Source organism: Podarcis melisellensis (genome assembly GCF_964234715.1).
Source record: "Podarcis melisellensis genome assembly, chromosome: 15".
NCBI classification, from domain to species: Eukaryota; Metazoa; Chordata; class Lepidosauria; order Squamata; family Lacertidae; genus Podarcis; species Podarcis melisellensis.
The window spans coordinates 15,799,516-15,827,298 of NC_138532.1; the positions used below are offsets into that span (position 1 = coordinate 15,799,516).

The 27,783-nt window shown below is 45.5% G+C and overlaps 1 protein-coding gene across 1 annotated transcript in view; it reads left to right on the forward strand.

The window, feature by feature from the left end:
* Positions 1-27,783, forward strand: part of KMT2A (lysine methyltransferase 2A) — a 45,105-nt gene that overhangs the window by 2,154 nt on the left and 15,168 nt on the right. The window contains exons 2-20 of the mRNA XM_081890797.1: positions 12,118-12,187; positions 12,819-15,499; positions 16,468-16,645; positions 16,873-17,107; positions 17,883-17,947; positions 18,185-18,568; positions 18,922-18,995; positions 19,618-19,746; positions 20,309-20,422; positions 20,954-21,100; positions 21,519-21,614; positions 21,935-22,055; positions 22,401-22,514; positions 22,905-23,089; positions 24,339-24,512; positions 24,892-25,002; positions 25,281-25,354; positions 25,693-25,886; positions 26,296-26,402. Of these exons, the coding sequence (XP_081746923.1) occupies positions 12,118-12,187; positions 12,819-15,499; positions 16,468-16,645; positions 16,873-17,107; positions 17,883-17,947; positions 18,185-18,568; positions 18,922-18,995; positions 19,618-19,746; positions 20,309-20,422; positions 20,954-21,100; positions 21,519-21,614; positions 21,935-22,055; positions 22,401-22,514; positions 22,905-23,089; positions 24,339-24,512; positions 24,892-25,002; positions 25,281-25,354; positions 25,693-25,886; positions 26,296-26,402 (5,253 nt within the window). The remainder of the gene's footprint in view (positions 1-12,117; positions 12,188-12,818; positions 15,500-16,467; positions 16,646-16,872; positions 17,108-17,882; positions 17,948-18,184; positions 18,569-18,921; positions 18,996-19,617; positions 19,747-20,308; positions 20,423-20,953; positions 21,101-21,518; positions 21,615-21,934; positions 22,056-22,400; positions 22,515-22,904; positions 23,090-24,338; positions 24,513-24,891; positions 25,003-25,280; positions 25,355-25,692; positions 25,887-26,295; positions 26,403-27,783) is intronic.

Sequence of the window (27,783 nt, forward strand, 5' to 3'; positions counted from 1 at the left end):
TAATATTTCATTGTTGTTGTTGTTTAGTCGTTTAGTCGTGTCCGACTCTTCGTGACCCCATGGACCAGAGAACGCCAGGCACCTCTGTCCTCTACTGCCTCCCGCAGTTTGGTCAAACTCATGCTGGTAGTTATATATTATATATAACATAATACCAAACAAAAACAATAACCCCTCCAGTTTAAAAGTTTAAAAGGCCACAGTTTAAAAGGCCATTGATTTGTTGATTAGTCAAAGGCTGTAAACAGTTATGCAGCACTTAATAATTATTTATGATTTTACTGTGGTTGATACAAGCTGCTGCTTACCTTCTCCTACCTAATGACAAGGCACCTGCCTCGGCTCCTCTCTTGAATGAGCCTCTTGAGCAGTTTGAGGTAAGCCCTAGACAGTACTAGGTGCCATCTCCCTCATGAATTTAGCAGTTGGATGCAATAATTTTATGTAAACAGGTTTTAAATCAGGTCTTTTTCAGATTTATTTACATGTGAAAATGTGTGCATGGAATTGTTGCAACTAAGCAAAGATTAATAAACCGCAAGGCTGAGAACTGACTTTACCCAGTCTCAAAGAAGCTCAAGAGAAATGGGTATGGGGCTCATTTTAGTATCACTTCATTTCTTTAAAATAGCTTATAAATGAGAAAGATTAGCTTCCAGGTCCAGACAATTGAACTTGGGTTTTTCATACATCCAGTCCCAACCACTTTATTGAGTTTATTGTTCTTTCTTTCCTAAAGGAGTCCTTCAAACAAGCAGCTCTTTCAGTCATTACACTTTTGGGGGAAAGTGGGGTGTTCTAGTGAAAACATTGCTAAAACAGCTGTGTTGCTATTAGGATAGCTGGAATAATCTAGCTGAGACATATTAGGGCAGTTACATATTTTAAGAAAAAAGCTTTCCATTTTACATTTTTAAAATAAATTTTGGACATATGCTCAGTAAAGTGGTCCTATTCAGAGACAGAATACATTTGATTTAACCAAATTGTGTAGATGCAGTAATTTTTAAAAATATGTGGACCTCTGCTCATGTAAAATATGGAGCCCTAGTTATTTACAGATGAATCAGTACACATCAATGCAGTGGCACATACTTGATAAGGAACCTTTCTTGTGAATATGTCACTTATTATCTTAGATCTTCCAGTTTGGATTTGTTTTATTCAGGTAGGGCTTGAAGAAATTTAGACTGAAGTTGCCACTGGGATGCTTGATGTTATTGCAACTTTTCTAAAATTAATTGCATGCAAAAAAATTTGAATGACAGGGGCATGTCCCACTCACTCCAAATTATTTGATATTGATATCAGTATGCCACACCTTCCTTAGTGACAGAGATTTTGATGGTCCTGCATCTTTTGTTCTGGCAGAGCGTATTTCCTTTCTGAAGCCTTTCAGTGATGTAGCAGAGAATTGGCCACTTAAGTGCTCTGAGCAGCAGAGCAGCTTCTGTTCTCTTTCAGCAACAGATGTTATAACCCACATCTGTTTATTTCTCTCCCGTAATTAAAACTTAAGTTTAAGAATGCTGAACTTGTTTCATACAACTTTAAGTCAACATTGATGAAAAAATTAATTTTTGCTATTTCATCTGAGTTTTAAGTATTTGAGAAAGAAGCTTAGCATGTAAATGACATCTGAATTGCCTTTCTGGTACCCATCAGAGGTCTTTTAATACTACTTTCTTTTTAGGCTATTCCATTGGGAATCTTATTAATTTTTTGCAGCTGTTATGTTTTTCTTTTTTATTATCATTATATGCTGTAATTCCCCCTTCAAAGTTCAACTGAAGGACAGGATATCAAACAAACAAGTAACCTAAAACAGTGATGTCACTATTGCACTGTAATTGTGAATGGATCATAATTTTTTAGGAGGCAAGCTAAAGAACTTTATTGAAATCATTGCAGGAAGGGATGTTCAGAACTGTGTTTGAATATATTTTTCTTTCATAATTTTGAAATGTTGCCAGTCAGAATTGTACATTTTACACTGACGGCATAGCAACTTTGTTGCTTGGTATGCTGTACTTCTGGTCAGCTGGTAGTATGTTCTCAGTTGGCATCAGCGCTGGGTTTAGGGTGCTGCAGCCAGTTCCCTCGCTTACGAGTGCCAAGCCAGCCAAGGGGTTGCAAAATAATAATAATAATGAGAAGATCCATTAAAAAGCAACTGTTCTAAAAGGAATTTTTGTGAAAATAAGAAATACTTGGGGAGGATTTTGTCCCTGCTCAGGGCACTATATTACCAAAGTCCATCTGGCAGCATCCTGCATAATTAAACCTCAAGCGCTAAGCTGCTGGATGTGTTATTGGCTCCTGTTAGTAAAACATCAGCCCCCAGTCTTCCCTGGAACCTTGCAGCTTGCTGTGTACAAAACACCTTCTCAGGCTCTTTGGATCTTCGTTTCCAAAGAAGATCCTGGCACTTGGGGAACAGGGGAATATGTGAGTGGCAAGTCAGTCTTTATCACTTGGGCTTGTATTGAATTCTGCAAAAAAGGTGCTTTATGGCAGACAAATGAAAGGTGCTACCTCTGTCCAATAGGACTTTGCTGGAGCAAAATTAATAGAGCATCTTTGAAGAAAGAGGAGTTTATTTATTTGTAAAACTTATGAGTTGCTCAAAGTAAAAACAACCAACACAAAGAGTATCTTGTCTTATCTTAAACAGCATTCCTGGAGACTTAAGAAAGCCAAAAGACTGTTCCCCCCCTTCCCCCCAAAATAATTTATCAAGGTCATAATGGGTAGGGGCTCCCATTCTATGCTCCTGCTACATGAGATTGTTCTGGGAAAGAGTTGAACTCGGCACATTAAACTCAGTGCTGGTTTAATATAGTTATGTTTCTATGCCTAGTCAGTAACACAACAACAATCAGTGGCACAACAACAACTGTGCAAACAAATAGAAAAATGTAACGACACTGACAGAACTCCCAGAGCATCCATAAAAGCTCTGGTGCCGTCCATCAATTGGTGATGAGATCCCCTCATTAGCAATGCACCAATCAACTTACAGGAACCAGTAGAAGCACTCTTTCCACCCCATAGTCATATTCTAGTTCCCAGAAATAGAGCACCTCCTCCAGTAAAGGCATCCCAGTGCTCAGCAATAAGAGGCTTCCCAGGAGTAAGGTTAAGTCCTTCTCTGAGGCCAGCAATACTACATAGGCAATACAAGTAATGCTGCCCAAAATATGTTTGTATTGTGAGGCGAGGGGTGTTTTTGGCTAGGAAGAACCATGCAGACAAACAAGAATGGAAGCTATATCAGCAAGCTTGCAGGAAGCCACCCTTTGAGCTTCCCAGGAGCAATGTGTTTGTGACCTCCACAAGGGGGGAAGCTCCCCTTTGTGAGCAGCAGTAACTTTAGATGGGGAAAAGGGTGAGGTAGCAGTACTAGGGCTGGGGCTTCCTGGACCAGAGAGGGATAACCTAACCCAGAGATAACCAACACTGCCCTCTGGACATTAGTTGGACTACAACTCTCATCATCCTTGACCATGGACTAAGCTGAATGGGGCTGATGGGAGTTGGGAGTCTAGCAATATCTGGAGGGCACCACATTGGCTATCCCTGCCATACTCACATAATGCAGGAGCCTGTAAATGAGAAGGGGGGGGGGAACTATGGTTGGGACGTTTTGATCTTCTGGGGCCAAGCTCCTGGCATGTACCGCTTCCTACCCCCCACTCCATCCATAAGAGGTCTTCCACCCCATTCTTAAAAGTGCCTATGTTGTGGCATTGCGCTGGTTAGCGTACATGAGATCATGGGTTCAATTCCTGATACCAGTCTCCTGGGTTAGACTCATACCAGATAGTGCAGCAACTGAAATTACTCCCCAATAGCCTTGTTCAGATAACTGACTCATTCATGCCACAAGATACCCAGTCCCGACATCCGGTTCATTGACATACCCTTTTTGTTAGGATAATTACCAATGTCTGCTGACGATTTTCTCGAAGCACTGTTAGGACCCTCCAGAACTGAGCCCAGCTGCTACGTTAATTATCGCACCAGGAGTTACTGGGCTGGACAAGGCTGGGAGGGGACTGAATTGCTGTCTCCTCAGCAACCATGAGTGGGGTGGATGGATTTCCTGTCATATGATGAGGCTGGGAAGCTGGTCAGGCAATGAATGCAAGGTGTGCCAAAGCAGGCAGGGAGCTGTCCAGCCAAGGATTCAAGCTAGAGAAAGAAAAGGGTGTTGCAGCAGCAAGGACAGGCAGCATGCAATAGTTATTATAGCTGCCCTCTAGATCTGGAGTATGTTTCAGGTTTTTTCCCCTTTGTCCTCCTGAGTAGGGCCCAGGGATGGTTGGTCTCATTTTGCTAGATGTGTGTTGAACCAGTTGCTCTGCCTTCAGTTCAGGTTCATCACTGTCTCTGCTGCTGGAGCAGGGGAGGAGGTATCCAAGTGTCATTGGGTCTTCTGCCTTTGGATTCTCTGGGTGAGTGGGGTGTCCCTCAGCATGGCTGATGCAAGATGTTAATCAGGATATGCAGACCCTCCTTGGCCTGGGCTGGTGGAGTTTTTTCTCTTTAGCACATGACAGCTGTAGGGGGTGCTGGTTCCTTGTTTGTTAGCTATCACAAGAGCAGAAGCACAGCTTTTGTTGAAATGTGCCAGTTGTGGAAGGGTTTAGGTGAATGGGCTCACCAGTAGTATTGGTCTTGCAAGATTCCTGTGCTGTGCTCTTGAAAGCTGCATGACAGGTAGAGAAGTAACAAATGCAGAAGTTTCTATTACTTTGTCTGCATGCTGCAGATTCCTGCACCCGTTGCATGACTGTCTGTCGCACAGACTGGAAAGGCAACAGGAGCTAGAACATTTTTATCTATGGAACACCCTCCACAAATTCTACCAGATGCCCAGCTTATTAGAATCATAGGGTTAGAAGGGACCATGAGGGTCATCTAGTCCACCCACAATGCAGAGATGAGTCTCATGCTTTACTCACTGAGCTATCCCAGGATGATGACGACGATTAATTCCATTTATATACCACTCTTTATCCAAAGATCCAAGGGCAGTGTACAACATTAAGAAAACATTTTATGGAACGTAAAAATAAAAACATAACAAAGCATAATCACAAACAGCATAATAATAAAATAATCATAATTACAGTGTTCCCCCCCCCCAAAAAAAAGCTTTAGCAGGTTTTAACTTGGCATAGACAATAAACAGCCAATATCTGATTCTCTTACCATTTTAATGAAATGATAATTTAGCCACTGGTGTGATGGTTTCCCTCTCTGATGCTTTTCAGGGTGATAGCTGAATTGTGTTAACATGTTGTTGTTTTGTATTGCCTTTCTTGAATATTGTTGATGTTTATGTATTTTAAATTGCATTGTAAACGCCTGGGAATAAATGCGTAAGCTTTTTAAGCACCGGCTCCGCACTCCTTTGCACACCTGTGGGATCCCTTTTCCTTGCAGTCCCTGTTGAAGGAGCTTCCTGGGGTGTGTTTGTGTCTGGACTCCAGGGGGAGTCTAGAAGTGTAAGGGTTCTGATAGAAGACTTAACATTATTCCTACTTTGTTATTAGTCCTGGCTGCTTGTTGTCTATTTCAAGTGATGGAGCTCCACTGTGTATGTCATTTATATATAAGTTGTGTTCCTTGCTGTGGCTTTGGCATTCTTTTGTGGCTGCACGGTTAGTTGGGAACCTGGGGACAGGAAGTGGGGGCAGTTGTTTTGGGCTGTCAGAAGCCCCTAGGCTGCAACCAGGAATCTTTGGATTTCTGAAGCTTTGGATTGGCCCCCAAATACCATTTAAAGACGCACACACTCTTTATTTGTATTTAGCTAAGTCTTAACTATTGACCTTTGTTTTTATTATTTATAGTTTTTTAAAAAATATATATTTAGGGTGGTTTTCTTTTATTTCCTCCCTTTTATGCAGTTACACCAAAAAGTGATACATAAAGATTAGAAATCAGGAAACAGGGAAGAAGACTTATCCTTTGTGATGGAAGTTAATCCTTTAAGAGAGGAAAGTCTGCCAGGACTCTAGATGGATCTTGGGAGAATTATCATTTCTGCATAACTATTTGAATCATCTGAAAAACTTAATTAGTGAAAGGTTTGCATGCTATTATTATTATTAGCATTATAATTTATTACCCATTTTCATTACAGCTATTAAAACACGATGTTAAAAATAATTTAAAACAACTTAAAATTACAGAAATAATGTGTGTCCTAAAATGTACACCTCAGGTGTTAAAAGCCAGGATGAAGAGCCTCAGAAAATGGGGAAGTCTGAAGGCAATAATGCCAAAAGATATGAGAAGGGTGGGGGAAAGCCCTTCCCAACGGACACTTTCTGCAGGAAGGGACAGCACCCAAACTGGAGTCACGACTTGTGGGGGCTATAAAGCAGTGTAGCCTACTTATTCCCCTTTTCTTTTCCTTGGGCTGCCTGGCTTCTGCTGTAGCACAGACCCGTATCACAGCCCCAGCTTCTTAAGTAGGTGGGAAGCAGGCTCCCTGTTGCAATGCTGCTACTACTGCAAAGGCTGTTCTTTCTGGAGCTTCTCTGTCAGTTAGGTTCATTGCTGCTTCATCTAATATAGAAGGTGCTGCATTTTCCTCTTGGCTCCTGAAGGAGAAACAAAAAGCCAAGGTATGTTGAGGGAATGCTTTTACATTGAAACTGATAAATCCTCTAAGTGCTGGCACAATAAGATCCTTGTCTCATGCACCTGTTTCTCTGGTAACTTGGACTGGCTTTCTTCAGCAAATCTATGGCCTCCTTAAACATGGAGTGCTTCTGGTCTGTCTGCAAAGCTCAGCTTGGGCCCTGTTGTTTTTCTAAAGCCTCCCAAAGCCTTACAGACTTGCAATCTCTTTTTCCATTTCTAACTTATTTGGGGGGTCAGCATGATATATACTCAACCGTTTTGTAATCCCAATTGACTTTATTTTGCTGTTGGGTCACTCAGATAGGGTGGAGAGCCTTTTACAGTTGTCCTGTTTTAAAGCTTAAGGAACATAGCTAGATGGGTTCCACTTTTGTCTCAGTTCTAAGAAGACACAACAGTCCCTGGGAGTGATTTGAGTTTTATGGGGGGGGGGGGGAATCCTGTACAAATTACCCAGAATTGCATAAGGTGATTTGCATTAGAAAAAAAAAATCAGTTGGAATCAGAAAATTTTCTGATGCCCTAGAGACTAATCGAATTCAGCATGTCTGTTTTACTTGTGTTTAGTAAGCAAAGCTAAAAATGTTGAAACTGTCAATCTTGCCTAATGTTTTGTTCGCAGTTGGCATCTGTTTGTTGTTAATAGTGAACTTATGAAACGGAAGAGTTTCTGTGGAAAAATAAAAGCACTGGGAATTTTTCCACCTTAAATCACTGGCTCCTGAGTCATCGTTCACTAGATTCCCACTGGAGATGCTTGTGGGTAGGGATGGAGGAATTGTCTCTTACAAAGCAAGGGAAGGGAAAGAAGGGAGACTCTTTTCAAGCCTGGTGACTTGAGTGGCTGCAGGAAAAGGCTTTGAGATCCAGGAGTGCGGCCTCCGTATACTCAGACCATGAAGCTCTTGACTGATTAAAAGAAAATTGCAGCTTCACCCAATCCACGGCTATGTTTGCTTCACCCAAGACAGGAATTATTATATAAGGCCCCTTGAAAGTGAAAGAATCTGTCACATCAGACAGAAGCTGATGAATCTCCATTTTCATGTTTTGTAAAAGAGGGTGTTCGGCCCTCTAACCTACTGCTGAGTGAATGGCACATTAAATTGTTATATGCAGAGCTAGCAGGGATGACCACTAGAATAAGAAACCAAAATGGCAAAATCTATAAAGAGGACTGGATGTTGTTTATGGAATATATGGGAAAGTACTATAAGTAAACAATTTACCTATCAGGATGGGAAGATTTTCAGCAGAGTAAGAAATAATAAAGTATATAAAGGTTGTTGCAGTAGACAAGGTGAACTGAGAAAACATGGGGAAAGGAGGATAAAAGGAACCATGGAAGGAAAGGTTAGGTCAAGGAATGTTTTCTGGGTTGGTTGTAGGGGGTTTTTGGGTTGTTTTGTTTTGTTTTTGGTCTCTTGTCTATTTCTCACCAGCTGATCAGATAGAAGAGAACTGACATGTTTGTGATGTTTTCATACATACACTCCCACGGGCAGTGGGATAGTGCCATGGGGAACCTTCTTCCCACACAACTTGGTATAAATAAGAAGGGGGCAACTCTGGTCACTTGTAATATACAAGAGAAAGAGTCTTTCCGAAAGGATCTCTGTCAGATAAGGTCACAGTATTTAACAACCTACACCAATGAAATCATGCAAAAACAATATAAAGGGTTTGTATATTACAGAGCTTAGGTGTGGGATGCTTACTGGTAAAGAAGAAAAATATCAAACTTTCACTTTGGGATCATTTTATACCCTGTAGAATAAGAAGAAGACTTTACCTAAAAATGATTATGTTCAAGATGGTTGACAAGGCTCTCGAGGAAAGATTTCTATATGGTCTGGCCAAATGTTATATCTTAATTTATATAACAGTTTAAATATATGCCCTTACATTGCATTCTTTAATTGTTCAAACACCTATCCCATTCTTAATGTAGAAAGCTGCAACTAGGCTCAGGGTTCTGCTTCTTGGTGGCTGGCGATCAAAACAGAAAAGAGTTCAGTGGCTGAGCACGGAACAGTACTGCAGGCCAGAAATTCAGTGATATGCGGTTGTGATCCAGAATTTGTTGCTTGGAGGGATTAAGATGAGTTGCTGAAATATGAAGGCACAAGGTGTTGTTGAAGTGTTTTGAGACAGAGCTGAGGACTGGGATAACCAGATTCCATCCCTAGGTAGTCTGGAATTGCTTTGCCTTTCTGCCTCCCTCTCTTCCTCATTAAGTTGGACTCACAACAGCAGGAAATCATTGCAAAGAGTGGCTGGAGGATTTACAGCCTTTGATCTTTTTGAACTGCCTCCCTTGAAGCTGGTTAGAGCCCAACTTTGGCTTTCCAGCTGTTAGTCATGGCTGTTGTTCCTTTCAGGATACCTGGGACTGATGTACTTGCTTTCTAGGAAGGGGGAAATGGAAGAATTGAAGCTTTGGTCACATGCCCAAACTTCTCTCCCTGCTTGTTTGTCCATGGATCTTTCTCCCAGCTTAGCAGCTACAAAGGCTACCCTTGTGCTTTGCAGAGCAGTTTCTGTTGATATTAACCAGCTGTAATTTTCGGCCAGCTTTGTAGAGGAAGCCTCAGTCCTTCCTCAGCCGAACATTGTTTACTTCTTGCAGGGAGCCCCACGTGTCCAAGGGGAGTGGCTGGCAGAGGAGATATGATGAAGCTGCTGCTCTTTGCAGTGCTGTGTGCAAAACCAGGGCCTGTGAATGATGCGCTTTCACCACAGCAATTCTCTTTACGCAGCTCTGCTTGATTCAGCTCAGATGCAGAGGCTGCAGCTGAATTTATCCTTCATGAAATATTCTGCTTTAGAGAAATCTGCAGGCATGTTGCCTGCTTTTCTGTACACATCCTACCCCTCCCTCCTGCCAATGCTAGTAAGAGAATTTGCTGCTTGACGTAATGCTGAAAAACAAGCCGCCTCTTTGCAGTCCAGTGTTGTGAATTTTGAAGAAAGACAGCCAAAAAGCAGCTGTTCCTCAAGTTGCTTTTCTAGAACTGACTTCCAGCAGATGACTCTCATCTTGAATCAGCTGTTCCTAGCTATGGCCTGCAGCACAGCTCTTCCCAGAATTAATGTTTCTTCCTATATCAAGTACACGTGTGTGTGTGTGTGTGTGTGTGTGTGTGTGTGTGTGTGTGTGTGTGTGTGTTGTATGTTTGTGCACATACACAGAGCTGTATTCTGGAAAATGCTTTAGGTGGCAATGGAATGATCTGCATTCCCTGGGAACAACAGATTGCAAGGGTGACCTGCTATAGTTAAACATGGAGAACTGGAAGCAACACCTGTAGTTCTGGGCAAAGCCAGGGTACTCCATTTACCCCAAAAAAGTATGCTGAAGGAGTGCACACACAAAAATGAAGGCTGGTCCTTTGGATGACCTTGAGTTAAGTGATCACCATAAGCCTCCAGGCTTGCTAGATGTAAAGAGCTTGGAATACAGTGGTACCTCGGGTTAAGTACTTAATTCGTTCCAGAGGTCCGTTCTTAACCTGAAACTGTTCTTAACCTGAAACACCACTTTAGCTAATGGGGCCTCCCGCTGCCGCCGCACCGCCAGAGCACAATTTCTGTTCTCATCCTGAAGCAAAGTTCTTTTTTTTTTTTAATAAATATTTATTAGGGTTTTTAGGGGAAAAAAATACAATAGTAATAAACATTATTGCTTTGTTTTAACAAAGTTTCATAATATCCTTGAACTTCCTCGCGTCTCCCGCTCCCATTTACATCTTTACTAAATTTTTGTCAAGCAAATTATCATCTTATTTCCAAATCTATAACCACTTGCTTAAATACCATAAGATAATTCTCCTACTAATTGTTTCGCTTAATCTCTCTTATCATCAATTCTTAATCTATTTTAATGAGCTGAAGCAAAGTTCTTAACCCGAGGTACTATTTCTGGGTTAGCGGAGCCTGTAACCTGAAGCGTATGTAACCTGAGGTACCACTGTATGAGTCAAAGGCTGCCACAGGTGCCTCCTCCTCTCTTTCTTTCATTGGGGGTGTAGTTCCAGCCCTCCTCCTGTCAGCCCTAGCAGGCAGGAATGGCACTTCCAGTTTAGGCTATCCTGGTCCTGATACCATAGTGGCTTCTTTCTTCTTGAGGTAGAGGGGACCCTCCTGCCACTTCATGCTGTGCATGGTGTTCTGCTTGGAATGGTTGCCAGCGGTGAACTCTTCCCATCCAGTTTGAATCCTGCAGTTGATTCTTCCATTAAGGTTTATGGGGCAAGTCAAATGCCTGCAACTGGGAGCACACATGAGCAGAGCCAGCAAGGTTGTCAGCCGCCTCATTTGTCCCAAAGCACACCTCTTTCCATTCAGATAATTGAACAGTTGCTACTTCCTGCTTAGGGAGCTACACTTGGGGGAAGTAGGATCCTTGTCACAGTTGGTACAGGGATTTCCCTGCTATGCTGACCTTGGGTGGCCTATCTCATTTTTGGCAGTGTTTGATGTCACAGGCAAGTAGAGGAGTTCCCCCACCCCTGAAATATGGGAGAACTAGCACCTGCAGAATGGGATGGCTGGTGTCCTTTTAGCTTCAGGTTAAGGCCACAAGAATTGGATCTAGTCTGGCATAATAGTAACTGGCAGACATTCAGATGCTCCTGGGAACCCATATGCAGGGAGCAGCTCCACCCCCTCCCTCTTGATTATTTCTCAGCAGCTGGCATCCAGGGACACAGAAGCTCCATTTTAGCCATCCTGACTAGTAGCTATTGATAAGCCTTCCCTCCTCCATGAGTTTGTATAATCCTTTTTAGGATGTGGTCAACACCACACCTTGTGGCTATGAGTTTGATCATTTAGTTCTGTGCTGGTGAGCAGAAGTGGTTACTGTAGAAGAGGAGCGTGGCTGCCATGTGGTCCATCCAGCAGAAGTGGCCATAGGCCGGTGATCGTCAGATAGCCTTTCCAGAGAGGGCAGCCTCAGTGTGGTGCTTTTCAGTTTCATTCATGCGTTTTCATGTCCTGCCCTTCAGTCCTAGATTTTATCCAGCATTTCCCTTGTGGTTTGTAAGACACAGTTTCATTATCATATATAGCTGAGTGCACATTAAGAACACAAAAAGAGCCCTGCAGCTGGATCAGACCAAAGGCTCATCTAGAACATCAATTCTCACAGGGGCCAACTAGATTCTTATGCGAAGTCCATCAGGAAGCAGGACATAAGCACAGCAGCAGCACTCTCCCTTCTTCAGCTGCCCAGACACTAGTATTCAAAAGTATGCTGATTCCTATACTGGAAGTAGTCTACAGCCATCATGACTAGTAGCCACTGATAGCCTTACATTGGTGGTACTCTAGCACACACCCCGTGGGGCTTGTTACTACTTATTTTCATCCTCCACTTACCTGGGACCAAGCAATCAGCATTGCTGTAGATATTTCTAGTCTATTAAACTGCCCCCCTCTCTCTCTCTTTTGCAGGATGAGCAGTTCATAGGCTTTGGTTCAGATGATGAGGCCAAAGGACAAAGTCCCACCAAATCTCCCACAGGTATGTTCAGTTTGCTACTGTCTTGTCAGGTTCATGGGAGTTTTTTCTTAAAACGGTCTACATGGGCCTGGTCTGAAGACTGCACTAGTGCCGCAAACTGTTGACGTAACACATGTTATCTCTCTCCACCTTATCTGTAGGGATGTGACTAAGCTCTGCTACAGGGATGGGGGTGCAAGGATTGATGGGTTGAGTACTTAAATAGGCGTCAAATCAAGTGCATATTGTATAATACCTCTCATTTGTCTTTAACATGAGCAACATTTTAAAAGTAAACAATGCAACAATACATAGTGGGCTTTCAATTTGGTTTATCCTGAATACTATCCTTAGTCTACATTTTTTGAAAGAAACAAGTGGAACTGACCAACTAATCTCCAGAGCTTTCATGGTGGGGAAAACTTACAGTACTTTAACAGTCAACTGGAGAGAACTCCTTTTCCTGTAGCAGAAGCTATTGGTTCCAGCAGTTAACAAGCATTATGTATAATGCTTGTTTAAATACTTTTGTTTTCTTTGTTTTCAATAGCCTGTTTGCATACCGTGTGACTTTGAAATGCACACACTTATTCCCATCTTGCAGAGAAGCTGAATGTGCACTTTCTTTCCCCTTCCTTCACTTTACCTGCAGCCTCAGTCAAGCCTAGCGCACGCAAACCTCGTGGGAGACCCCGAAACAGCTCAGACCGAAGTTCAGTTGTGCTCTCAGAGTCCTCACCTGTGTATTCACCTTCAAGCAAACCAGAACCCATCTCCATGGAAAAATTAAAGAGGAAAGAATTGAAAAGTGCAGAAAAGCGACGAGGGAGGCCTCCTGCACTTAGCAGTGTGAAGTTCAAGATCACCCGCAAAGAGGTCATTCCAGATGCTCAGAAAGGAGGCAAGGAGGAAAAAGAGAATCTAAAGAAAATAAAGCGAGCACCTTCCACTACATTTCAGCATGCTGCAAAAATTAAGAAACTAAGAGCAGGAAAACTCTCTCCACTGAAGTCTAAATTCAAATCTGGAAAGCTCCAGATTGGAAGAAAAGGGGTTCAGATTGTACGCAGGAGAGGAAGGCCACCATCTTCTGATCGCTTGAAGACTGCACCAGCTCTAGTTGTGAGTTCTCCATTAGAGAAGGCCCAGAAGGTGCGAAAGGAGAAAGATGGAGTCTCGCCCCTGTCGAAGGATGAGAAGCCAGCTGTGAGACAGAGCCCCCGCAGGCCTGTGAGGATCATCCCTTCCTCCAAGAGGACGGATGCCACGATTGCCAAGCAACTCTTGCAGAGGGCTAAAAAGGGGGCCCAGAAGAAGATCGAGAAAGAAGCAGCAAAGCTTCAAGGCCGGAAGGGGAGGACGCAGCTCAAAAACATCCGGCAGTTCATCATGCCAGTGGTGAGTGCGATCTCTTCGCGGATCATTAAAACTCCAAAGCGCTTCATTGAAGATGAAGACTATGATCCACCAATCAAAATAGCCCGTCCGGAATCCACACCAAATAGCCGCTTCAGTGCTCCCTCTTGTGGGTCCAGTGAGAAGTCCAGCGGCGCCTCTCAGCACTCCTCTCAGGTGTCTTCAGATTCCTCACGGTCCAGCAGTCCCAGTGTTGACACATCCACAGATTCTCAGGCCTCAGAAGAGATGCAGGCCTTATCTGAAGAATGCAGCAATACTCCAGAAGTTCACCCTCCGTTGCCCACATCCCCTTCCCCTGATAACGAGAGTGGCGAGAGGAGGAGGAGGAGGTTTTCTATGGCAGAGAGAAATTTTGTGCCCAAAGCAGCTAAAAAACTGCCCAGCCTCCAAAGTGTGTCCCAGCAGCAGCAGTCATCGTCTTCCTCTCCTCCACCACCGCTTCTCACCCCACCGCCACCACTCCAGCCAGCTGCCGGCATTTCAGACCATGCCCCTTGGCTTATGCCCCCCACCATCCCTTTGGCATCGCCCTTTCTGCCCTCCTCAGCTGCTCCCATGCAAGAAAAGCGGAAGTCGATTCTTCGAGAGCCAACATTCCGTTGGACCTCTCTAAAGCACTCTCGGTCCGAACCCCAGTACTTTTCCTCAGCCAAGTATGCCAAAGAAGGTCTCATCCGCAAGCCCATCTTTGATAACTTCAGGCCTCCTCCGCTGACCCCTGAGGATGTTGGCTTTGCCTCTGGTTTTTCAACGCCTGGAGCTGCAGCTCCAGCCCGCTTGTTTTCTCCTCTTCACTCTGGAACAAGATTCGACCTACACAAAAGGAGCCCCTTGCTACGAGCTCCAAGGTTCACCCCAAGTGAGGCCCACTCACGCATCTTTGAGTCTGTAACTTTGCCTTCTTCTGTTAGTCGATCAGCAGCAGGAAGCACTGCAGCAGCATCCTCTTCGAAGAAGCGGAAGAAGAGAGGGTTCAGCCCAATTCGATCAGAACCCAGATCTCCTTCGCACTCCATGAGGACGAGAAGTGGAAGACTAAGCACCTCTGACCTGTCCACTCTCACTCCATCCTCATCAGTTTCTTCCTCGCTGACAAGCATTCCTGTGGGTTCCCTTACCACCAGTGCCTTAAACTCCACTTTTACTTTTCCTTCCCATTCTCTCTCCCATTCTGGGGAGTCGGCAGAGAAAAGCCAGAGACCGAGGAAGCAGGCAAGCATTCCGGCTGAGCCTTTCTCATCCGGGAGCCCCACTCCCCTCTTTCCATGGTTCACACCAAGTCCCCAAACGGAGAGGGGCAAGAACAGAGACAAAGCCTCCAGTGAGGAACCATCCAAAGATAAAGAAAGTGACAAAGGTCTTGAGAAGGAGAAGAGCAGAGAGAGGGATAGAGAGAGAGAGAAAGAGAATAAGCGGGAGTCCAGGAAAGAGAAAAGGAAAAAGGCTCCAGAGATTCAGAGCAGCTCAACTTTGTTCCCACTGACTCGAGTTTCCAAAGGAAAAGTTGTCCGTGAAGATGTAGCCATTTCCTCTTCTGCCAAAAAAACTGCAGGCCGGAAGAAATCGGCGACTGCTGATCCAGCAGCAGATGTGCCTGCTGTGGTTCTTGTAGACTCAGCAGCAGCCATCATCAAGACCAAACTGCCCAAGAAAGGCCGAGGGGGGTTAGAGAAATCCAGTCTGGAACTTGGATTGGCTGCTCCTTCCATGGAAAAGGAAGAATCCCTGCGTCTCCCAGCTGCTGCTTCAGTCAACATTGTGAAACATTCCTCCATCAGCTCAGTGCTGGCTCATGCAGACAAACTTCCAATGACTGACAAGAGGGTGGCCAGCCTCCTCAAGAAAGCAAAAGCCCAGCTGTATAAGATTGAGAAGAGCAAGTCCCTGAAGCAGGTGGATCAGCCAAAAGGACAGGTATTTACCCCCAAAGTAGTGGTTTGGAAAAGAGGTAGCACATGGAGGGAAATAACTATGACAATAGAAGACCATGCAGTGCCTGGCTGGCACCATGAGGGGGAGGACAAAGCTCTTGACATAAGTGGCCTGAGTTGGTGCAGCGTCTCAGGTTTCTAGGTCCCTGTAAGCAAACCAGAGCGTGACCTCAGATCATCATTTAGCTGCCTCTGCTTTGGGGTCACAGTTCCCACTGAGGTGTCTTTTTGAAGCTTCCTGTTGCCTTGATCTCATGTCTTGCCCATCCCAAGGGAAAGCAATGGCTCCTTCCTTTTTGAATTACTGGTGAGAGTTTTCTCACTGCAGCCTCTTACCTTCATGCTGAATTGTTTTTAACACTTGATTGGGAGCCACCCAGAGTAGCTGGGGAAACTCAGCCAGATGGGCGGGGTATAAATAAATTATTATTATTATTATTATTATTATTATTATTATTATTATTATTATTAATGCTTCCACTTACCTTTTACCAAAGACAATCTCAACCCACCCTGGCCAGACATATACACACATGCGCATACAAACAAATATACAACAGCCGAGGGATGCATGGCAATTGCCAGATGTCTCCCCAAAGCTGTTGCACTTTTCTAACAGGATTTGGTGGGCTTTTGGTCATGCATGAGGTGCATAACTAGCTGTTTGATGCATTTTATGTAAGTAGTGGCAGGAATTGTTCCTTTTTTTGCAAGTCTTAGCCTTAGTTAAGTATTTTTACACTTAAAAGGTTACTGTTCATTAGAAGAAAAAAACTACTTCTGATTTCTGCTGTTTCCTCCATTTGAAAACACGTTTAGAGAAGGTTCAGAGATCTTTAACCTTCTGCTGGACAAACTGCTTTTTGCATTTGAACTTGAATCGCTCCCTGTGGGATGGTTGATTATGTCTTAACAGCCTTTTCCTGTGTTCTTGCCCTGCTTGGAATTTAGGGTCAAGAGAGTGATTCTTCAGAGACCTCCGTGCGAGGGCCACGCATAAAGCATGTTTGCAGAAGGGCAGCTGTAGCACTAGGCCGCAAGCGAGCCGTCTTTCCAGATGACATGCCCACTCTGAGTGCCTTACCATGGGAAGAACGAGAGAAGATACTGTCTTCCATGGGGAACGATGGTAAGTGTCTGAATTTATGCTGAAGGGTGCTTCTCCAAGGGTGCATCGGTGGCAGAAGAAGGTATGCGAGGCTGTAGGATGAAGGAGTTGTGTTTCTAGGAAATCTGGATGGGCCCCGCTGTGAAGCTGTTCTGAGAAACCAGCGATGGCCAGCAAAGTCAGTTCTGTTGAGGACTCACTTCTCCTTTATTGATTGCTGAATTAATAGCTGGTCTTTCATTTCACAGACAAGTCCTCGGTTGCAGGTTCAGAAGATGCCGAGCCCCTTGCACCTCCCATCAAACCTATCAAGCCAGTTACCAGAAACAAGGCCCCCCAGGAACCCCCTGTGAAGAAAGGCCGGCGGTCAAGGCGCTGTGGGCAGTGCCCAGGCTGCCAGGTCCCAGAGGACTGTGGTGTCTGTACAAATTGCCTGGATAAGCCAAAGTTTGGTGGGCGGAACATCAAGAAGCAGTGCTGCAAGTAAGTGTGTGGGTATGAAGCCTGCCCCTGCCCTCCCGTTGTTCTGGGAATAAGGCCCTTCGTTGTTGGTTTGTGGTGCTTCTACCCTGTCTTCCTATAAAAGATTTAGCCAGAGGAAGATCCTTTCACTTGCATCAAAGAAGAGCTAAGGAGCAGAAGACTAGTGACTTTGTCATCCTCTGAGCTTGGCTGCTGCCTTTCCTTCCTCTTGGAGTTCAAAGTGGCAGTTGGGGGCTCTCAAGAGAGTGGCAGGGAAATGGACAGGGTTGGGTGGGACAGTGGAGAGATCTGCCTCCTCTTTTCTTCAGCCTTTTCAGGTTTTGAGTTTACCCTGCTGTGTAGTCTGCTGAACGTGAAAACGAAAGTGTAGTGTGGAGAATTGACCCTTGGCTGAATATGTGCCACAGCATGCTTCCTCTGAGCAGCCTTCTCACAGTGGCTTGGCCAAACCTCAGAAAAAGTTTCAGATCTTAAACAAAGAGGGAGAACAGTTAATCTTCTTCGCATCTTGAAAGTAAGGCGTTTTGAAGATGCTTCAGAACTAGTTGCTTTTCGGCATAGCAGAAAGGCTGACATAGCAGAGCTGGTGCTGGTGGGGCGATCTTTCTCATCCTTTTAGCCAGATTGGTCTGCCATTGATCTCGAACTTTGGCATGGCTCCAAAGCAGATATCTTTCCACTTGAGATGCAGCAGCCTGCAACATGCCTGGGAATCCAAAGGCTTGTTTGTGTCGGGTGATGCATCTTGCCATCTCCTTCCTTTATTCCCCCCTAGGATGAGGAAGTGTCAGAATTTGCAGTGGATGCCATCAAAAGCCTATCTCCAGAAGCAAGCCAAAGGTAGGTGCCTTTTTTTCATTATTTCTATTGCGATGGGGAGAGAAAGGCATAGTTAACAGCTGCAGAGTCTTTGCTTCAGCTTCAGCCTCAGCTCCATCTAGGCAGTGAGGCCGTGGGCAGGCTGGCATATACTCCTCAGGCACCACCCTCCCCTCTGGCCATCCGTCACTTGGGGAGGCCAGTGCCATAGGCTGCGCTATCGTTCATTGCATCTGAGGTGCTGCTTTTGCTTCACAGCTGTGAAAAAGAAAGAGAAGAAATCCAAGTCCAGTGAAAAGAAAGAGATCCATGCTGGGAAGAGCCAGCCAGAGGCTGGACAGAAAGCAGCTGCTCCTCAGCTCACCTTGGCGAAAGAGGATCATGTCTCCAAAAGGGGCAGTGAACCTGCCCGGAAGCCCAGTGAGGAGAAGAGTGAGGAGGGCCCACCACCACTGACTCCGCCTCCCCCAGACACCAAGCAGGCCCCTCCCCCTGCAGCCCGGAAGGCTGGCAAGCAGCAGGCACCGCCCCCCACGCAGGTGCCCCCCACCCCACCGCCTAGTACAGGCCCACCAAAAAAGGAAGCCCCCAAAACCATCCCTGCTGAGCCCAAGAAGAAGGCAGCTCCACCACCAGAAGTGGGTAGGTATTCAATTGCAGCAAAGGTAGTTGTTAGCTGCCTCTGCAAAGTCAAGCAGCCCACCTCTGGACTTCATGGAAGAGATGTGAACACATCTGCTGTACTAATTGGGCTCTTAAGTGGGTCAGGAAAGAGCAGCCTTGGACACAGCTGGGCAGGTTAGCAAGTGTGTGGCGAGCTGCAGGAAATCCTATAGTGCCCACTCCTCCCTAACAAATTGGAATTGCTAGTTCACTTTGTTTTGTTTTCAGCTTTCCACAACAGTGGAAAAGTTGTCTCCTTAAGTCCCCAAATTCTGTTTGACTGCTAGAAGCAACTCTTGGCTTTTAACAAACTGCATTTGTACTTTCCCTAGGGATCGAGCAAAGCAGACAGAAGAAAATAACTCCTCGTCCAAGCTTACCAGTGAAACAGAAGCCAAAAGAAAAGGTAACCTGCAAGTTGCTCTATGTCTCCAGTGAACAGAAAAAGCTTTTTTCATAGTTGGTTCCTTGCATGTAGCTCTCCTGGCTTTTAGAGAGCCCATGAAGACAGCACAAGTTGAGGATGCCCTTTGGTACAAGTTCTGACCCTGTGATGGCACCACCTACAGATGGGCTGCTTTTACAGTGGCTCTAGGCTCTTAGGGGTCCTTTTGCTTGACTCTCCAAAGTTCAGGTTGGTGTGCAGATGATGATGCTTCTCACTATGGTTTTTTTTCCTTCTCTCCGCCCCAGCCCCCCCCCCCCCGCCAATAGTTTGTGCATGGAATGGCTTTCCCCTCCAGAAAAGACAAGGCCACGCACCTTTTAACACTAATAGATTCCAATTCATGTTTGGGGGTGGATACCTACTGGATTGAGTTTGCTTTCAAAACAAGACTGACCAGTTCAAAATTTCAGATTTTGCTTTCCAGTTTCTGAAACCCCTGTTGCTCTTTGCTTTACAAAATGTGAAAGAAGAGAGTCCTCCTTAGATTCCAGCCCATAACTAACTGCATATATTTTGAATGTTGGTTTTCCTTCTGCTGCTTGAGCAAAGAAAATGCCATTTTTTTGCCCTCTTTCACCAGGAGAGACCACCCCCAGTCAGCAAGCCAGATAATGGTACCCTCAACCTGTTGAGCACTTTATCAAATGGGAACAGCTCCAAACAGAAACCCCTCATAGATGGAGTCCACAGGATCCGAGTAGACTTCAAGGTAACAGGGTGGTTTGGGGTGGTGCCCCTGCCTTTCTCCACCAGAAACCTGGCCTTGGGGGTTTGTAGGATGTGGCGACATCTCTTCCTTGAAACTCCCCTCTTTCTACAAAGAGCTGTTCTGGTGAAAGTTGTTTAGTTTTCTGTAGAGCCTGTTGCTTCTTAAGATAGCACACAGGAGGATGAGAAAGAGTGATGAATACAAAAGGGAATACCAGCAGTTTCCATAAACCAAGGCAGCCTCCTGAGGCTCTTAATGCCCTAGGAGAGTCTTTATTGTTAGCAACAGCATTAGTTAGGCAGTACATCGGCATGCATATACTGCTGCCACGTGCCCTTTAGAAGATGTCTAGGTATGTATCACTGGTGTGGAGAGAACCGAGGTTAAGTAACTCCATCCAGCACATTCCTTTGTATGTCACAGAAGCTTTGGCAAACAAAACATTTTCATAGTGATATGTACAGGATCTTCGTGCTTTGCTCCAGTTCTTGTCATTTCCACCACCCCTGGGCCTGGTATAAGGATAATTCCCTTTCCATGTTCTTCCTTTTGTGTTTTTTAGGAGGACTGTGAGGCTGAGAACGTTTGGGAAATGGGCGGTTTGGGTATCCTGACCTCTGTCCCGATAACTCCCAGGGTGGTCTGCTTCCTCTGTGCCAGCAGTGGGCATGTGGAGGTAAGGGTGAGGTCCCACAGGGACAGTCCACACCAAGCTGTTTGGTGTATGTGTGTGTGTGTGATATTATTTCAGCTATCTAAAACTAAAGTAAATCTGAAGCTGGAATTGAATCCTGATAAAGGCCATCAGTTAGAGCTGCAGCTTCAACTGCCATTTGAAATGCTGCTTTACCTGCCTCTCAAAGCAGGAGGTGTGGTGTCAGAGAAGCACTTATGTCTCTAGGCACCAGTTGACCTTTTGTAGCTTCACTAATACATGCTGCTCTTGCAGAGGGGCTCTGGAGATAAAACAGCCCACAGACAAATGGTGCAGAACTTGGTGGTGGAAGAGGGCTCTCTAAGCCTCTTTGAAGCAACTGTTATGTGAAACTGGGGGCCAAACCATGAGGGTGGGGTGACCAAAGACTTTCTCCTCCTCCTCCCTCTCCCTCTGGAACCAGCCATCTGGGGCAAGCTGGTGGGCAAATAGTTGAAGTGCACAACTGCTGCAGGATGCGGCTGACCTGCTGACTTGCCCCTTCCCTTGTAGTTTGTGTATTGCCAGGTGTGCTGTGAGCCTTTCCACAAGTTCTGTTTGGAGGACAGTGAGCGCCCCCTGGAGGACCAGTTGGAAAACTGGTGCTGTCGTCGCTGCAAGTTCTGCCATGTGTGTGGGAGGCAGCACCAGGCCACCAAGGTAGTCGGGAGTCCCTTGATGAGCTTGCCTGTCTCCTTTTGTCCCTCTGGAATGGGGGGTTTGTGGCATCGCAAGGGATGGCCGCCGGGGATGCTCAGTTTCCCCAACACAGCTTCCTTATGTTGAACTAGGAGTCATCAAATGTCTAAAGCAGAGCTTTCCAAACTTTTCATGTTGGTGACACACTTTTTAGACATACATCATTTTGCAGCATAGTAATTCAGTTTTACTAGCAAACTGGAGGTTAAACTATCCCCTTTCCAGCCCCGGGAAAAGCATGGGGAGTGTTCGTACAACACACCTACACACTGCAGCTGACACACTAATGTGTCATGACACACAGTTTGGAAAGCTCTGGTCTAAAGCAACTACTGGAGCGTCTAGGCTTGACTTGCTGCTGTTTTCCATGTTTCCATAGCAGTTGCTGGAGTGTAACAAGTGCCGAAACAGCTATCACCCAGAGTGCCTGGGACCAAATTACCCAACAAAACCTACGAAGAAAAAGAAGGTTTGGGTGAGTTCTGTTGCATCGTGGGGACACTTGTAAGGCAGGGATACCTTCCCCTCTTATTATAATCAGACTGCCAGGTGTCTTAGCCTGATGTTGAAAGTGGTCCATTGTTTACAAGGATATGCAATAAAATCGGTCTGAATCATAAACTGCTGGATATGGCAACCCCATCAACTGGCCATTGCAAAAGAGGCAGGCTGAGGCATGGTTTTCTGTTCCATGGCTCACCTGTAGAGGGAAGCATCTTTGGTGCCTGCTATGACTGAATCCTATGATCCCAGAGAGAGGCTGTGCAGACCTTTATTCCTTGTCTGTCTTTCCAGATCTGCACGAAATGTGTCCGCTGCAAGAGCTGTGGAGCGACAACGCCAGGCAAAGGGTGGGATGCCCAATGGTCTCACGACTTCTCTCTGTGTCACGATTGTGCCAAACTCTTCGCTAAAGGTGTGGAGAGACTGGGTGCATGATAGGTCTGGTCTGCTGCGGAAGTATGCTGTATCATGCTGAATGGCCTTGGAAATGCTGGCATCTGCAGTTCCATGTGCAGATGCAGCCCTTGCTTTGCTAAATTCCAGTACTTCCTCTAGGGAAGCAGGGGACGGCAGCAGGGAGCACCTTCACACTGAAAGGGGGCAAGTATAGTACTTGCTGCTGGCTGTTAACAGTGGCAGTGACTGATAGCCATTCTTGCCCTTTGCATGGAGTCCCCTGACCACTAGCCAGCCCTGAGTGTTTGGCTTTGTATACTGATGGTGGGAAATCTGGACCGCCTCTCTGTTTTGCTTGTAGGGAACTTCTGCCCCGTCTGTGACAAATGCTACGATGACGATGACTATGAGAGCAAAATGATGCAGTGTGGGAAATGTGATCGCTGGGTCCACTCCAAGTGTGAAAACCTCTCAGGTGAGGACTGCTTCCAACCCTGCATATATGGAGGAGTAGGATGAACATTTACAACCAGGAACCTTGTTCCTTTTTGCAATTTCATCTTGGTCAAAGGGATGGGTTGCTTCTTCTTAGACTAGGGTGCAGAAGCCAAGGAGCTGAATATCCTGAGCTAATCGTGCTTAGCTGTGGACTTTGGAGCTCAGCTTTGCAGGCAGCAGTTGTGCTGTGGGTTCCTGAGAGTGTGCAGAGAGACACTCTTCCCAAGACAGGCATTGGAATCCCTAGAGCTGAGCCCCTTTGCACGATGTAACCTCCTACCATGCTGCCAGATCCCCCACAGATCTGACACTTTTAGCCTCCCGAGGCTTGCCCTCTGCCCCTAATGCTTGCCCTGTCTCCCTTCAGATGAGATGTACGAGATCCTCTCCAACCTGCCGGAGAGTGTGGCTTACACCTGCATTAACTGCACAGAACAACCTCCTGCTGAATGGCGCCTAGCACTGGAGAAAGAGCTGCAGCTTTCTTTGAAGCAGGTTCTAACAGCCCTATTAAATTCCAGGACATCCAGCCATTTGCTGCGTTATAGACAGGTGGGCCTCCTTCTATGAACCATACAAATGTACCTGAATTCTGGCTGTTCAGAGTGGTGCTGTTGGACTTGAAAGCACAATATTCTTCCTAGTGTTTCTAGAAGAAAAGCAGCATTAGAAATGCAGTGGCAGGTGTGTGGGGGAGGGGGTGGGGAGAGGGAGAGAGGGTGACAAGCCAAAGGTTCCAACCAAATGTTTGATATTCTGTCTTGCAATGGATATCACAGAGGAACCCATAACACGAGCAGAACCCATATGGCAATGGCTACCACTCTGCCTTGCTAATTGCCAGCATGTGAGAGGGAGTATGTTCCGGGCAGGAGGGAGTCTGTAGGAACATCTGTATCTGCCTGACCTGGGCCAGGCCATTGGTCAAGCTTGCACAGCACTGGCTGCCCTTCTCTGTGGCCTCACTTGTGGCCCTTGCTCCATATCAACCAGGAAGGACCCTCCATAAGTGCCATTCACCGTGGACCTCTCCTCGTGTTTATTCCTTAAAGCATTTTTGCCTAGAGTTTTACATGCATGATGTGAAGAATTACTACCTTGCCTGTGTCTTGACTGCTAACTGTCATTTTGGGCCTTGAAAAGAAATACTTCCCCCTTTCGTGCTTTCTGCACCACTCAAGGTTCTATAAACTTCCATCACGCCCCTTCTGCTGTGTTTGTTTCCCCTAGGCCTTTTTTCCAACCGAGGAGACCATAGCCAGAAAAGGCCTGCAGGGCGGCTCTGCCTCCAAGGGCTTTAGAATTCATGCATTAGATGTGGATGTCTGTGTCTAGAGCTCTATTATATTATGTATTATATATTATAGAGCTCTATGTGGATGTCTGTGTCTAGAGCTAGAGTATTACCAAAGTAGAGGCATTTCCCCTGCAGATGCTCCCACCTATGGTGTGAATGTGAGGGCCAAACTTGGTGACCTGGGGTGCAGTGCAGCCCCTTCCAAGATATGTTGCCCCCTCCCACAATTCAGACATGAAGGGGGCTTGTTTCCTCCAGTCCTCTGTTATGCTGTACTTTTCTGCGCCTCCTTTCATTCAACTAGATCCTTGTGCTCAGGTAGTGCTTGCAGGCTTCCCAAAGGCATCTGGTTGGCCATCATCAGAACAGAATGTTGGAGTAGATGGGATTATTGGCCTGATCCTGCAGGCTCTTTGGCTCTTAACCTCTATCCACAGACCTACTAAAGAAATGCTTTGTGCTGGGCTCAAAAATTGTTGTACTCTCTTACCGTTGTGTCTCCAGGCGGCCAAACCCCCTGACTTAAATCCTGAGACGGAAGAGAGCGTCCCATCCCGAAGTTCCCCAGAAGGCCCAGACCCTCCTGTGCTCACTGAAGTCAGCAAGCAAGAAGAACAGCAGCTGCTGGACCTGGAAGGAGTGAAAAGAAAAATGGAGCAAGGAGGCTACATTTCTGTGGTGCGTTAACGATTAAGTCAGCATCCCCTTCTTGCTTTCATCATAGCTTCCATGAGGAGAGGGAAATGATGGGATATACAAATCAGTTTGCTGTTGTGAACTGCATTGAGGTGGTTCCTAAAATGCTACATTTTTGCTATAAATTCCCCCCTTGTGCCTTGAAGGTGCATGGATGTTTTGGCCACGCTACAGTGTTTTATGTTGGCCATGCTGCTCTTCTGAAACGTAGGCAGGGAATAAAAAGGAGTTCAAAAACTGAAAAGGAAAAGATGAACTACTGCCACTTGATGTTCAGCACCCGTGGGTGGGGAAGAGGGGTGGATAAAGTATATCACAGAAGAGGATAGGAAGCTGATATCTGTGTGTGTCTATCTTGCAGCTGGAGTTTAGTGATGATATTGTAAAGATAATCCAAGCAGCCATTAATGCTGATGGAGGGCAGCCAGAACTTAAGAAGGCCAACAGCATGGTGAAGTCCTTCTTCATTCGGGTAAGCCAAGCTGCATCTTATTTTCAATAAATTGGCAACTGGTGCACTGAAGTTGCATCTTTAATACTCCCCAAGGAGCCCATATTTCTGTTCAAGCTACTGTGTGGCTGTCTGTGAAACAAATTAGGATCTTGTCTGGGTAGACCTTTAAGTTCATTATAAATCATTCCTGACTGTAAATTTGCGGAGATCTTGGACAGTAGACTTCTTCAAGTGTTTAGTGTTGAGTCCTGTAAAGCATTTCTAATACATTTGTGGGTGTTTTGTTTGTTTTTAAGCAAATGGAACGCGTTTTTCCATGGTTCAGTGTAAAGAAATCAAGATTTTGGGAACCTAATAAAGTTACAACCAAGTAAGTAACTTCTTCCGCTTCCAGCACTCACTTGCTGCAATTGACCTGCCTGTTTCAGCCAAAGGTGGTGCCAGCGCTCTTGCCCCTTGGAAAGAAGATCAGAATTGAATTTCCAGATGGGCCTCTCCTGCTTCTCAAAGCAACTGGCTGCAATTAGTTCCTGATCTAGAAAGTAGAAGTGGCTTGTGGTCCTCCTTGTACCAATCTGTGTCTTAGTCCTGCCCCTTGCCCTGCAGAGACGGCTTTGCAGTGAATGAGGGAGCTTTACCTGCCTAAGGGCTATAGTTGGGGCCTCCTAGGTGCAACCAAGTCTGATGCTACCTTTTGTTCATTTCTAGCAGTGGGATGCTGCCTAATGCTGTCTTGCCGCCATCGCTCGACCATAACTACGCACAGTGGCAGGAGCGTGAAGAAAACAGTTGTGCTCAACAACCTCCTCTTATGAAGAAAATCATTCCAGCACCAAAACCCAAAGGTCCTGGAGAGCCAGACTCCCCAACTCCACTGCATCCTTCTACACCACCTATATCCAGTGAGAAACTGAGCCTTTTTGTCTGGGGGAAGTGCTAGGGAATGAGGGTGACACTGGGGGAGGCAGGCTTTAGACCCTGGGGAAAGTCTGGGCCCGCCAGAGTCGGGTACAGAGAGGCTCCTTGCCTTACCTACCATCTGCCGGGACTTCGAAGTCTGAACCAAACCTCTTTCTCTGCCTCCCCCTTACATCTGCATGGTTGGTTAATTTGTGTTTTGTTTTAAAGTGAAGTAAAACCTTTTCAATTCAAGCGAGCAGCTGAAACTGTTTGCTGCTCTGGGCATTTGCAAGCTACTTTATTCTCCAGTAATCAGTTCTCAGCCCACATTTTCTTCCAAGCATTTTTTTCTCAGGAGTGATCAGTCCTTTCTCTCTCTCTTTCTCTTTCTCTTTCTCTCTCTGTTCTGAGGTTCTGACAGAAGCTTGGAGGACAGCCCAGAACTTACCCCTCCTCCAGATGTGGAGGATAACCGGCAGTGTGCACTTTGCTTGAAGTATGGCGATGATGGTGGGAATGTAAGTGGCTCTGTCAAGAATGTATGTTGTGAGCTGTAGAGGCTTTGCCTTCTGGTTCTAGTTAAGGTTTAAAGGCAGGCTTGATCCTTGTTGCACCCTCAGTCCAGCTGAGCCAGACTAATATTACCTTTCTTAAAAAAACAAAAGCAGGTTACTATCTTAGTGAATTGTGGAAATGCTGCGGGCATAATTTAGCTGATAGCAGCAAAGCATTTTACAAAGCTCCTTGTGATATTTTGATTAGCAAACTCTGTAAATGGGGACAGGTGATAATATCAGGTGGTTTCACAGCTGGTTAGAAAAGTGCCCTGTCAAGAGACACTTTTCAGTGGTTCCTCACGAAACTGGAGGGATGTTTTGAGTGGAGTGCTGCAGGCTTCTGTTCTGGGCCTGGCATTCTTCCAACAATCAATGACTTTTGGTGGGAACTGGAAATCTGATAGGGATTTAAATATTGAATGAGGGCATAGAGGGAATCCTTACCAGAGTTCCAAATGGTACTGGACTTTGAGGGACAGCTAGGACCCCAGAAAACAGAAGGGAAAATAGGCAGAACCCAACAAAAAGAAATTCAGTAGAGACAAATGCAAAGTTTTGAACAAGTGTGGGAGGAATCAGATGCACAAGGATAGAATGGGCAATACATGGCCCGGCAGAAGGATATGTGAAAAGTATCTCAGGACTGTAGCTTATCACAAGCAGAACACAAGTCAGGGGTGTGATGTGGCTGCAGTGAGATCTTACTCCGCATTAACAGAGCCATCATCAAGTCACAAGAAGGAATAACTGACTTTATTCTGCGGTAGTCAGACCTCATCTGGAGTACTATGTTCATTTCTAGCACCACATTTTAAGGAGGATGTAGACAAATTGGGATGGGATCAGAGGAAGATAGCAAAGATGGTCAGAAGTATGGAAGACAAGTCCATAACTGGAACCAGTTATGCTTAGCTGAGCGAAGAGAAGACTGGGGTGGAACCTAATAGCACTCTACAAATCCTTGAAAGGGCTGTGTCACATGCAAGAGTTTGCAAAGGCTTGTTCTCCATGACTCCAGGGGTCAAAGGGTTATATCTCTTAGACTTAAGTTACAGGAGGGTAGATTTGGATTGAACAATAGAGGAAATTTCTTGACAGTAAGAGCAGCTGGACAATGGAGGGGTGGTGAAATAGAGGTCTTTGAGCAGAGGCTGGAGAGCCCTCTGTCTGCTGGGGATGCAAAGGGTGGTATAAAAATTAATAAATCATAATAACCTAGCACTGGGTGTTCTGTTCTGAGCAGAGGGTTGGACTAGACAGCTGCAAAGACCCTTTAAACGGTCTGATTCCATGGACCACTTTTATGTTTGCCAGCTTTTATTTCACTGTGGCTGCTGCAACA